The 13,005-nt window shown below is 36.3% G+C and overlaps 1 protein-coding gene across 1 annotated transcript in view; it reads right to left on the reverse strand.

The window, feature by feature from the left end:
- LOC124309108 (growth hormone secretagogue receptor type 1-like) overlaps nt 1-13,005 on the reverse strand; it is a 62,043-nt gene that overhangs the window by 46,705 nt on the left and 2,333 nt on the right. Inside the window, exon 3 of the mRNA XM_046772380.1 lies at nt 9,110-9,272. Within this exon, the coding sequence (XP_046628336.1) occupies nt 9,110-9,272 (163 nt within the window). The remainder of the gene's footprint in view (nt 1-9,109; nt 9,273-13,005) is intronic.

Consider the following 13,005-nt stretch of genomic DNA (forward strand, 5'->3'; position numbering starts at 1 on the left):
TTTGTGTCATGCGAAACTGTTTGTTCAATGCCTCGGAAACTTCTTAATTGTAATGTACAAAGTTTTTACGAAAACGTATTCAAAATTCGCGATTTTTCCTCCATTTTTCAAAATTTCAAATTTTCGAAAAGGGAAATTTCAAGATGATGAAAAAGTTGTTGAAAAATGCACGTACATACAGAAAAATCATCGAGATAATTTTACATGACAAGAAAATTTGTTTCGACAAATTGTTGACAACTTTTGGGCATTATTGTTATTAAAATTTGATTTTCCTATCGTCTTTATCGCGGTTGATATTTTACCGATTTTAATCTAATCCCAAAATATTCAACATCGTATCGACGAGACTCACTTTTGGTCAAGATTGTATATCCAGTACATCCCCAAGTTGAATCTCCAGGGAAAATTGAATACGCTACTAAATTTCTCCCAGCGTTACGAGGTTATATTCGGTACGCATAACACTGTAAATCATAGCGCGGATTAGTTCCACAGAGTCAGTATTCGCCGCTATGGATGTGGGCAATGGAAAAGCTCACTTCCTACAACTTGGATCTAGGCCAGGATTCGCCTCGATAATTCTGCCCTGTACGACGAGTGTTGCCACTGAAGGAATTACCGCGAAACGCTTTGATTCGAGTCAACGTCAAACGGAATGAAAGTGCCGAATGCTTCGTTCTCTCCAATATCCATCCTCTACTCTATCACTGGCGAATAAAATATGGTGCATGCACACGATCGTGCGGTCCATCAATGTTGATTCATTGTTCGACTAACCCAAGACGCGATAGCTCTCTGACTATTTTTTATAGTCACGATGACATTCGTAATGCTTATCGTGATCTTGGATAAAGGTTGAGAGTAATTTGTACCCTATAAGATTACACGGTTTGTCAAACAACATTAATTAGTTATGGACGAAAAGAAGCTTCAAAATCGCTCGACATCGGAATTCATTGATATTGAAATATGTAAAACCCGTGACTATGACTTGTACTTTGAAACATCTGAATACTTGTCACTGACACTTCGTAATTGGCAGTCCTACAAAAGAACTCCCTGAACCGTGATGGTACATCAAGCAGATGATGGGATTCGAACATCAGAAGAACTCCATCATGTAAATGTGAGGGTAAAACAAGTTGATAATGAGATATGATCATCGGAAGAACTCCATGAACTGAATGTGACGGTACAAACGAGTAGCTAATGAGATTCGACCATCATCGGAACAAGTCCACGAACTTGTGTATAACCCAATGATTACCACATGCTGAGAGTAGAACAAGTAGACGCATACACTATCCAAATGTTGTTAATTTCCATGAAAATGTGAAAGGTAACAAAGTTAATGTTAATTCGACAGATCGTCGGAATGGAGAACATCGCCAAGACACCATATGGCTCATACGGAATTCTATTGTCCTACGGGTACAAAGGTATGCGAATACGCATTAGCTGGCACTTGTGAGTCGGGATTAATGCAACGTTTGACTGCACAAACCTTACAACAAGTTGCGTCCATCAAGCGCGAGGAGAAAATTGAAGACAAGCATATGCTGAGTAAGCGCAGTCGTTTCTAACTATAGAACCAATTGACTATCGAACATTTCGGAGTTTGATTACCTCATAAAAGTCTACGGACGGAATGGTTTGAAAAAAAAAAAGTTTGCAAAGGTTTGGTTCGCACTAATAATTGGAACCAACGACTGCCTCTGATTTTTTTTACATACTTTGCTGATGACGGGAACAGAATTTCAATAACAACAACAACAATGATTTTATCCAGAAGATTAGTTTTCAGTTGCTTCATTACACTCTTCGTATGATTAACTTCCCACTGCTGTCTGGCGGAACTTGTATTCTTAGTCGGTTTTAATAAGCTAGCGACGACATTTGAATTGACAAGTTTTCATGGCACACATGTTCACCGGGATTGTAGAAATTTTCAGCTTAATAATAAGTTCGAGAATCTCGGAGCAGAGATTCCATCCCGCTACTGCATGACTTTTGTGACGACATCTGCAACTCCATCCAATATCCGTACGGACCGAAATTGAATTGCAACTTCGCAAGCGGAATATCTGCTCCGTTTCGATTCCGAAGTACGAGATGAATATATACGTGATTCCTTATAGTCAATCAATCCCGAATCCAAAGACCAATAAACGGTTTTACTTTATTAACAATCAACGCAGAGTTTGGAAACCTGAAAATTTTAACGCTACATCGAATATTACGATTGCAGCGCGAAGTAAAGACCTGAAGAATTTGAGGGAAACTTTTTTAAACCCAAAAAACATTTCCAAAGAGAGAATAAAAAATAAAAAACAGGCTTGGTACTTGAATTGTCAACGAAAATGCTCGTTAATCGTACCAACATCATTATGTCCGTGATATTAATTCAACAAAGAGCCTTTTATCGACATTTCAGCATTAAAGCTTTGAGCTCAACTCTGAAATATCGAAATACATAAACGGACAGCTCATTGTCAGTTTTCAATTACCGTTTCATTCGTTTGTTGGTATTATTGCTGAAAACGAGTCATCTGCGCAATTTTAAACGCTGGTCTGAAATATTCTAAAAATTTTCCCCTAGCTCCCTTATTTTTTCCCCTAGCTCCATTATTTTTCCCCTAGCTCCCGAATTTTTTTCCCCTAGCTCCCTTATTTCTCCGCCACTCGCAATCATGCGGAAAACAGAATATCGCACATTGCGAGAGAATGATACCTAATAAAACTGACTGTATTCTTTCACTCGGATCTGAAACAAAGCGCAAATTTACGTTCCCTTTATTTCACCACGCTTGCATGAATTTCCGTTTATGCCGTCTCGTCAGTGACACAATCTCAGGTATCTGGACATGTGAAAAAATTCTAAAAAGATACCGACGAGCAGTCGTTCCGACGATGAAACTCAAAGGCGGTTCAACAGCTTGCAGACATCGAGCTTGCAGGTCTGGATCGTCGCTTTCTTCACGAGAGAAGAGACCAGGTGTTACACCGTGGCATGAATAGCCGAACAAACTTTTCAACGGAGCGGTTTTAATGAATAACGAAAAACACGGTGACGGACACGTTCTCAATATTTCACGTGAAATCACCGTTCGTTCGGCAAAGTTTCTTTCAACAAATGGTACGACATGACGTACAACGTCCCCCCCCCCTCCTCTCTCCTCACGACAAAAGCTGACGGCACGTTTTCAATGTACAATTAATCATTTTTACCCCCGCATCGAAATTATTGCGAGTGAAGTGAAGCTTTTCGAGAATTGGTTCGCTTGTCGGATTGAATTTAGTAATGTTGAGGTAACGAAACCTCAGGCTAAAAAATCGACATTATTGAACAATTTAAAAACGATTTTCAAGGAGTTGTTTTTTCACAATTAACGTATACTTTGTTGATAATGGTTTAACGAATCTCGGACATACCTTAATATTCGAAGCAGCGATTTTTAGGAGTTTTTTTTTTTTTTAAGAAATTGAAAACACTGGGGCAATTTGAGTTTGAGGGCATTACTGACATCACTGTCCAACTTTTAATAAGTGGAAGACTTTGTTTTGAGTTGAAAACACCTTCTCGGGTTCGAGCTAGTAACGCAAATATTGGTAAAAAAAAAGAAAAGAAAAAAATGTCCAAACATGTACGATTGTGAAAAAAAAAGTTTCGTTTATCGAGCAAAAATTTTTAGAAAAATTTGTATAAAAAAAAAATGTTGGAAGTGAAATTCAAAAATCTAGCCACAAGCTAGAATCGATGAACAAGTTTTCAAGATTGTGTCTAAAAGTTTCAAGTCGATCGGATAAAAATCGACCAAGGAATCTGGGCTACCGGATTGAAAACCTGATCGTTCGCTACTTGTACGCGCCATGCCGCCATTTTGTTATTAATTACAGTGCAAAAATTCTAAAATGTTCCTTAAACTGTGAATAACAAAGCCCTCAAACTCAAATTGCTACAATGTTTTAATTTTCTTAAAAAAAAATATAAATAAATAAAAAATGACTCTTAGAAATCGGTCCGATTTTAAACCGTCCAAACTGTAACTTCCTCTTTAAACGTGCATAGTTACTAACATTATTATTTTGTTTACTTGAGATATAGAATTACTGGCGTTATTACAGAGATGCCAGTCGAACCGGAAGACGGATAATCCTGACGGCGCGTTGCACTTTTGTTTTATTCGACATTTCCATCGCGTTTAGAGACGTTTAATTTTTTTTTCGACAACACGCTGCGATGAACTTGTTGCAGTCCGAATCGCCCATCCTGAAGAGTGGATTTAACGTTCCGCATGACACGCACGTCCAATGTTACACGAGCACAGAAGGACGTTTCTACCTTCGTGCTTTTTCCAAGCGATTTGGTAAGTAGGATGACGTGTTATATCCGTTGTTAAAACTGCCTACATCACACCCCGCATTTTCAAACATCCGGAGCTCAGCTATCATCCGAATGGACTTTACTCCAAACTACTATTCGCCCCAGGCTAGAAGAGCTCGAGATCGTAAACCTTCCAACGATCATCGTTTGTCCCGCCTGCTTCTAGTTGGACCTCAGCTGCTCTTCGACTCGGACCTTACCCTAATAACAAATCAATTCGTGACTAGTTGAGGGTCCTTTACGATCGTTTTAAACCCATCGTCAAGGGTACGTCGAAATTTCCTGAATTCCGAGATTCGAAAATGTTGTTTTCATCTCGTAGCTCCGACGTGTTCAATCTCTTTTTATACACGTTTCAGTATCTCCGAGATCAAGAATACGGTGAAACTAGTAGATAATTCAAATTTCAACCACCGAACAGCCGAAGTAGTCTTGAATTAAAAATATTCGGTACACGGCTGAATTTTTGTTTAAGAGAAATTTCGACCCTCGGTATCTCAAAGCTGAAGTCATTTTTGAGCTGCATAGCCGGCGTAATTCGAGAAAGCATGAAAATTTGACGTTTTTTTTGCGTTTACCTCAAAAACCGCCATCGACAGATGAAAAATGTCTCGATCATCGTGTAGAGCGGAAAATTCTGCATTTAATTACGTCCTCATATGTCGGAAACAGAGCCGGATTGACAAATTAATAAAAAAAGAAATTCTACTTATCGACGTAATCTAGGGAATTTTGGTGAAATAATTTCGTTTTTCCAAAGTCGTTAATCCCACTCCGTTTCCGACATACAAGGACGCAATGAAATGCAGAATTTTCCGCTCTACCCGATAGTCAAGTAATTTTTCATCTATCGGTACCAGTTTCTGAGGGAAAACGTTCAAAACCTCAGATTTTCCTGTTTCCCTGAAACTCCGGCTATGCGGCTCAAAAAATGACTCCGGATTTGATTTCCTGAGTGTCAAAAAGCTGAATTCCCAAAAATGCGACCTTTTCCCGAATATTTTTTACTCAGACCCATTTTAACTGAACTAAATAATAATAAGCTCTAAATAAGTTAAAAAGCACAGTTTCAGTTCATAGATGAAAACATGAAACAAGTTGACCAGGTGATTCGAATTCAGCGACTCAAAACTACCCTCAACGGATTTCAAAATGATCGCACTTCCGGGATACGGATCAAACCGAAATTGTAACGCGATCGCATCACGTGATCGCATCGTGAAAAAGCAGAGCTTTCAGCACAAAACACCTTCAGAATATACACCTAATTGGTTCGCTCGTTCCATCGCTTTTCTCCCTACCGTAAACTGCACTTTGGATTCATTTCCTTCACCGCCTCTTCGACGCGAGTGTTCATCGTCCTGCACTTCCGTTGCAGGCTTATACGTACAGCGACAGCTTCCGGTTTGAAGGTCGCTTCGGTATTACTCTTATCTGAGCTTTTGCAATTTTCGTGACGGTTTGAGTAGAAGAACGTTTTCCCTCTATCTTAAAACAGCGATGTGAACGATAAGAGTTAACTATACTTGAGTGCACTCGCAGTGATTATTATTTGTGCAACTGGACGAGGGTCGAGAAGCTTTTGCCCTGAATTGGTTCGAAATGTACAAGGGTTGGATATAAAAAAAGAAAAAAAAAAAAAAAAACTAGGGATGTGATATTCGACATGAATTTTCCGCGACGTCCGTTTTTCCTCGCCTTCTACCAATCTCCGGTTTTTTTTTTTTGTAACTTTATTCCAAACGACTTTCCTAATGTCAAAGATATGCCGCGATACTGCAGTCAAACGTCGCATATATATATATATACGAGGGGGACAAAGTTGCGATCCGACTCTGATAAGAAGCAAATCTAACGTCGTCCGCAGCTCATAAAATCCGAGCACTAAACTCTCTCGACCGGTGAAAATATCCAATAGCAGAGTTAACGTCTAGCCATTTTCCAACATTTATACGTACACGTATGTTTGTACCTTGATTCGACCCGATGTTGATATGTATTTATGCATTGGGTGTGTTTCGGAAAAAAATATTATCACGATTTTTTTACTTGGGATCTCTGAAAAGTTTGTTCGGGTTGAATGAAATATTTTGGATGAATGTGGAATATGGTGAAAATTCGATTTTTCACTTTCTGGTTACTTATATCTTTTACATTTGTTTTGAATTTAGGCGGAACAAAAGTGAAAATATGTAAGAAAAACAAACCTTTTTATTTATTACTACATAAATGAAAATATCAATCTACCAAATATTTTTTCATGTTAAATTCAATTATGTATATTAACGTCACTTGCACTTTCAAACCTTCGTCAACAGAGTGTCTAGTTTTAAAAAATATACTCAAATGTATCGAAAACTAAACTTTAAATTGAAAAATCTTTCGAAAAAAAGTTGTTGCATACGAAGGGCCCGTTAAGGCCCAACTTTTTCTTTCTACAAAACAGAAGCTGCTTTTTTTTATTACATTTTCTTATTTCTCATTGGATATTAAGTAAGTTTTACTTCTGGTCAATATTTTGGTTTTTCGTCTTCGAACAGGCCCAAAACTTTATTCGAAGTTGTCTCGCGAAAAGAGTGGCGACACGTTAATCTTTGCGAAGAATTTGAAAACGAGAACGAGTTCTACGATGAACGAAATTGTTCAACATTGAAAAGTGTTCAGGCGCTTGTTTGCATTGTTTTTTTTTTTTTTTTTTAAGCATCGCTAAGCGCTTAAGAACGGCCGGGATTAGCGTTACGTGATGTACACCACGAAGAGGTTCTTAAACGCTTAGCAATGCTTATGAAAGAAAAAAAAAATGCAAACACTTTTCAACGTTGAACAATTCCGTTGATAGTAAAACTCGTTCTAATTTTTCAATTCCTCGCAAGGATCGACGAAAACTTGGAGTAACGTTTTGGGTCTGTTCGAAGACCAAGACCAAAAAAAGACTACGAATCAAACTCAATTGCTTTTCAATGAAAAACAAGAACATGAATTAAGAAATAGCAGGTTCCGTTTAAAGAACAAAAATTGGGTCTCATTGGGCCCATCAGAAGTCCCGGACCAAAAAACTGGGATACTCGTCCGATGTCCCCTTTCATATCCGACAGATTTTGTTCCAATGATTTTTCGATTTTAAGTTTAGTTATCGATATATTTGAGTATATTATTTAAAACGTGACACTCTGTACGTTAATTCCTGTATTTTACAGCTATTTGATCGGAATTCGTAACGTTTGGCAGATCCTTAATTCTGCAATCTCGATTCAATCGCGGTGAGAAACGTTGCAGGTAGAATAGTTTATATCAACGCTACGACGCGACCAATTGCATAAATGCATCCGCAATGTTGCATCATGTAAAGCTAATTTGCATCGCTGTCACAGCTGCAGCAACATTGCTGCAACTGTTCGGAGACGTGATCCTTGTACATTGCAAATGGAGGAACGTGCTCGCCATATTATAAAACAGCGTTGAAATTGTACAATTTTTGCAATTATAAACGATGACAGTATCGCCGAAAAATTATCAATCAAAACGCGATTATCGACTTCTTTTACAGACGCCTTCAGAGTAAAACAGGTATCGTTTAAAAAGCTGTTTGAATATTGTGGTAAATTCAATTGTGGTAAAAAATGAAAATATTTAAGAACCGAGCGGTAACAGGAACGAAAAATTTCTCTCAGTGTAGAAATATTAAACGCATAAATCGTCGATCGTGATGGTCGATAAAACCGATAATAAATGGTTTGACATTCGCATGCATGTTGTATTATTTTTCGTACGTAAAACAACGAAATTTCACGACAATCGTGCAAATTTTTACGGTCAAACATAAAGTGGCTTCGAGCTTTTTGTTTTTATATTTTCATCTCGTTTTTTCATCGTTGCGTTTACGGTTTTCCATTCGATTCGATTTCATTTTACCTCGCGCGTTGATCAAAACCGTTCTGCCGAATTCGACATCTCGATATTCTCGCCTTTAAATATCTTTCTGATAACTATATTTTTTTTTTTTTTTCGTTACATTCGTTTCGCTATATTTCGAACAAGATCTGAATATTTGCAGTTGCATCATTTCCTATAAATATCGTCAAACAGTCGGCGATTTTTAAATTTCTTTATCTAACGTGACAAATCACGTGAAAAATTCGTTGATATTTTCACAAAACCCAAATATAAAAGAATTAATAAACTACAAAAATTACGACCGTTAAAATTCTTTTACCAAAAAAGTGAAACTTTGATCATATTTTCTATTTCATACCCGAAATATTCTTGCAGTGCATCGGTTAATTAATTCAACTGGCACGTGCGATCGAATTTTTCAATCCATGATATTTCCGCGGGAAATAATCTTCCTGTCATTACCAGCCTGGGGGTAAAAATGAAAATTCGCAAAACTGTTGGCAACAGGCTCCAACCGCAAAATTGATTCGCAGTATATCGAATCGATATGTTTTGTTCAAATTTGAAATTCAAGCATTCAAGTTTCAGGTTAAACTCCCCCCCAAAAAAAGAAAAAAGAGAAACCAAAGACTGACGACAAATAAATTCACGGCGACGGAAAAATCACATCAGTTTTCGGTATTCCGCGATTCGAATTTTTGACTCTAAAAAAAAAAAAAAAAAAAAACATACGCTCAGGTTTTTGACAAATTTCGAAATTCTATTCGATAAAACGGATGTCAAACCTAGTGAAGTAGGATAGTAAATAATGTATGACTCAGGACTCACACATGTGTTCACCCAGTGCCCAAATTTCCGGCCTGGAGTTGACTTCGACTAAGACAGTCGGAGCGCAGACGAGAAGCACGCAGAGATCAGCGACGCTCAGGTTGACCAGGAAGATGTTCGTGCTGTTCCTCATGTCTTTGCCCCGGAAGACGACGAGCGGAACCTGAAAACGCAAACGTGAACAATCCTTTAGGAAACAACATGCCGGGGCGTTCGAAATTCCGCAAACAAATAATATTTAAGACAAATATAATTGTTTCGAAATCATCTTCGCGTATATATTTCTAATTCTATCTCTCTGTCCGGAGAGAAATTTTTCTCAGCGTACGACTCAATTATTTTTTCACAAACTATTCAAACGCCAAAAAACCAAACACCAAATAAAAAAAAAAAAAAAAAGCAGGATAAGTCCCGTAATGAAATTCAAGGCACGAGAGGCTTACGGCTAATTATTATTATTATTATTGTTGTTGTTGTTGTTATTATTTTTGTTATTATTATTGCTATTCGGCCGAGCCTTTTCGAAGCGTGCCCGCGTACAGCTTTTGAATTATTCCTGTAAAGCCGGGTGTCGCCTTTAACCGTAGATTCTAGGTGAGGTCGTGTAATCCGGCGAGCTGCACTGTCACGGGGCTCTGATTTGTGGACGAAATATATTACCGAGGTTCTAAAACGGCGCGGAGCGAGGCGCAAAGAAGGCAAGAAGAAGGAGGAGAGACCCTCGAACAACCGCCGGATGAAAGTCGTCGAAAGAATTTTGCCGTATCTGCGGATTCTCACCGTTTTCAGAAAAATTGCCTCAACCTTACACGCGAACGCACACGTACATGACATAAACGTGTGTGTGTGTGTGTGTGTGTGTGTGTGTGTGTGTGTGTACGTATGTAACCAATTTTAATGCAATTGAAAATTATTTTGTTTTTTCTAGACATGGAATGGAAAATTTTAAACTAGAATGTTCGAAAAGGAATTTATCGTTAAAGGTAGAATTGATTTCAGCAAGGTTATTTGTCATTGAAAAGTAGAGCTTTGAAAATTATAAAATTGTCGACTGACTTACTTCCTCGTAGAAAATCACAAACTATAGAATTTTTAAGAAAAATTTCGTAATATTTAGTAACAAGTTTTAACATTTTGCCATTGGCTGAGAAAAAAAATAGTTGACTTTACTATAAATTGAACATTGAGCTTGAATAACTTTGGAAGAAGTCGATTTATCAAAAAATGATAAGAGACACTTTTTGTAGACTGTTCAATTTCCCATAAAAATATGTACGAGTCATTTGGATTTGTTTATTGGTTCGTGAGGTACAAAATTCTAAGAAAAAAACAAACAAACAAATTTCCTATGCTATTTAAATGGAAAATAGAAATCCGCGATGAGCGACTTCTAAATATTAATATTAAGAGCTCCGCTTTTGACAGGCGTCTTTTTTCACCCCTCCAAAAGTATTTGAGAGGGGATTTTGAATAAAAAAAAAAAAGTAGATTTTTTGGAACCAGTTTAATATATATATATATATTTTTTATACATGTATATATATATATAAGTGGGTAAAGAAAAGAAACGCTTGGGTCGGGAGAGACTTGCGAAAATTGATGTCATCCGTCAAGTATTGATTGTAGTACCTGATCGTGTCTTCCATACTCAAGGTAACAATCAGGGAAAATATCACGTCTCAATACGTGCTCATTTTTCGAAAATAATTCAATTTGAAAGCAAATGGAGAGAGTAGAAAATTACTTTGACGACTGACAGAAAACGTTGACTTTTTTACCTTACATATTCAAGGTGAGAAAATGATTATGATAATTTTGTCGATTCTCGTTATACGTAATGAAATAATAAAATATTGTTTCTGCGATTGAATTTGAAGTAGAAAATTATTTGCGCAGACTAAAACTTAACAAATTTTTTTTTTTTTTTTGCTCGATTAGTTTCGATTGAGTATATTTTTTAATCTGTTCTTTGTTTATTAATTATTTAGTTTTGAATATCGTAAGAATTTAGTGAATTGTTTAGACACCTGAACACGGATTTAGAAAAAAATATTTCCAAAATCGTACAAAATTTAATTTTTTCAACGCTCTTCTCAAGCTTTGGTGAAAATCTTTGAAATTGCTTCAATATTTATTAAATATTTGGATGAAATTCGAACGTTCTCAGAAACTTTGTACACAAATGAATGAAGATTCTGAAGAAGAAAAAAAAAAAAAAATTACCACAACAACGATCGTCAAAAAATTATCAGGATCAGTAATTCGTTGTAAAAAGTATATTCTACGAAAAATTTACTGTACATCAACACCGATGGAGAGAAAACAATTTTTATATGATTCCGAGTCTTCATTAAGTTGGCTATAAATTTTCGAGTCGATCGTACCGAGATACGATTAGGTAAAAAAAAAAAAAACAAAAAACTTCATCTAACTCAGTAATATTGCGATAAATCTCTTTGCATAATGATAAAAACAAAAGTGTCATTACGCGTTTGTGATGTGACGAGAGTGAAAAACGCTGAAAAGATTACGGACGTGAAAAAAAAATAAATAAATAAATAAAACAGAAAAGTGACATTATATTGCATGGTTCGTAAATTGAAAAAATACAATCGATCAAAAACCGAAAATTCACCGATTTGCAAAGACAATTAATTAAACTCAACGTGATTGAATTTATTCACCGCTTTTAAACTTTCGTATTAAAAATTGTTCCTTGTGTTAAATATTTTTCAACACAGTTTTTTCTTGTCGACATAATTTTTCTATCAAATTACAGTTGATTGTATGTTTTTTTTTTTTACCCGATTCTCGATGAAATTTCCGTGGGTTAAAAAAAAAAAAAATTCACCCCGTGCGACGAAAATTCAATTGAGTTTGATCGAATTTATTCGCAGCTTTGCAAGCTTTGTATGAACAAATTTTTTGTATCCTTTTTCCGATGTCTTTAAAAACGTTTCCGTTTAATCAGAATCGAAAAATATAGTTCCAGGTAGAAAATGAAAATTAGTTTTCATTACGATCACTGTTGCTAACAAATGAAACTTTCCTCATTGCATATTTTTGAGAGTCGAATTAATGGTTCAAAATCGCGTCCCCGTCAAAGCTTGCGAAAGTATTTTACACTTGCGGTGAAATAAGTTGTCGAGCCTGAGAAATTCTCGGAGCATTGTTCGGCGCGGCATATTGTAATATAATTTATAGCGCGTTATAACGAGGCGTGGCTTGAGCTTTAGCTTATTCGAAGCTCGAGCTTTAGTTCAGGAAGTTTATCACCCCACCATTCGACTTTGGCAGTTTACTTAATTATCAAGCTATAAACGGTTGGCTTTTATCCCCGTGTTTTCAGTGTGATAAATTTCAAATCAAACGTAAGAAAAATATCCGACAAATCGCTATAGATTCAAAGCTCAAAAATTATCATTTTGCGGTGAAACAAATTTTATTCCCGCATCCAGATTTAGGAAATTCGATTGCCAAATGATACGAATTTCCCTTTAAATCGAAATATCACCAAAACGATAATTATCAACACTGTGTGTTCATCGAATTGGATTTGAAGAGACCAAAAAAAAAAAGAAATTCTTTGTGAAGATAGAACAGAAAATCGAAGATTATTAGTAATAATCAATTACAGATCAAAGGATTTGTAAAATTGTTGCTTTTTCGTTTTTCACCGAGTTAGCTTAATTTTTATAAATTTAAACTCAGATTGACGGGGCAAATTAACTTTGTAGAAAAAAAGAGAGAAAAAAAAATGAAAATTAGATAAAAGCGTGACGAAAACTTTAAATCAATCGTTTTGCATTTCGAAATATTACGGTTTTTTTTTTTTTTTATTTATAACGAACGGTTGTTTAATAGGTTGCATTTGTTTTCTTTGTATCGGATAAGGG

The sequence above is a fragment of the Neodiprion virginianus genome, chromosome 7, assembly GCF_021901495.1.
Source record: "Neodiprion virginianus isolate iyNeoVirg1 chromosome 7, iyNeoVirg1.1, whole genome shotgun sequence".
NCBI classification, from domain to species: domain Eukaryota; kingdom Metazoa; phylum Arthropoda; class Insecta; order Hymenoptera; family Diprionidae; genus Neodiprion; species Neodiprion virginianus.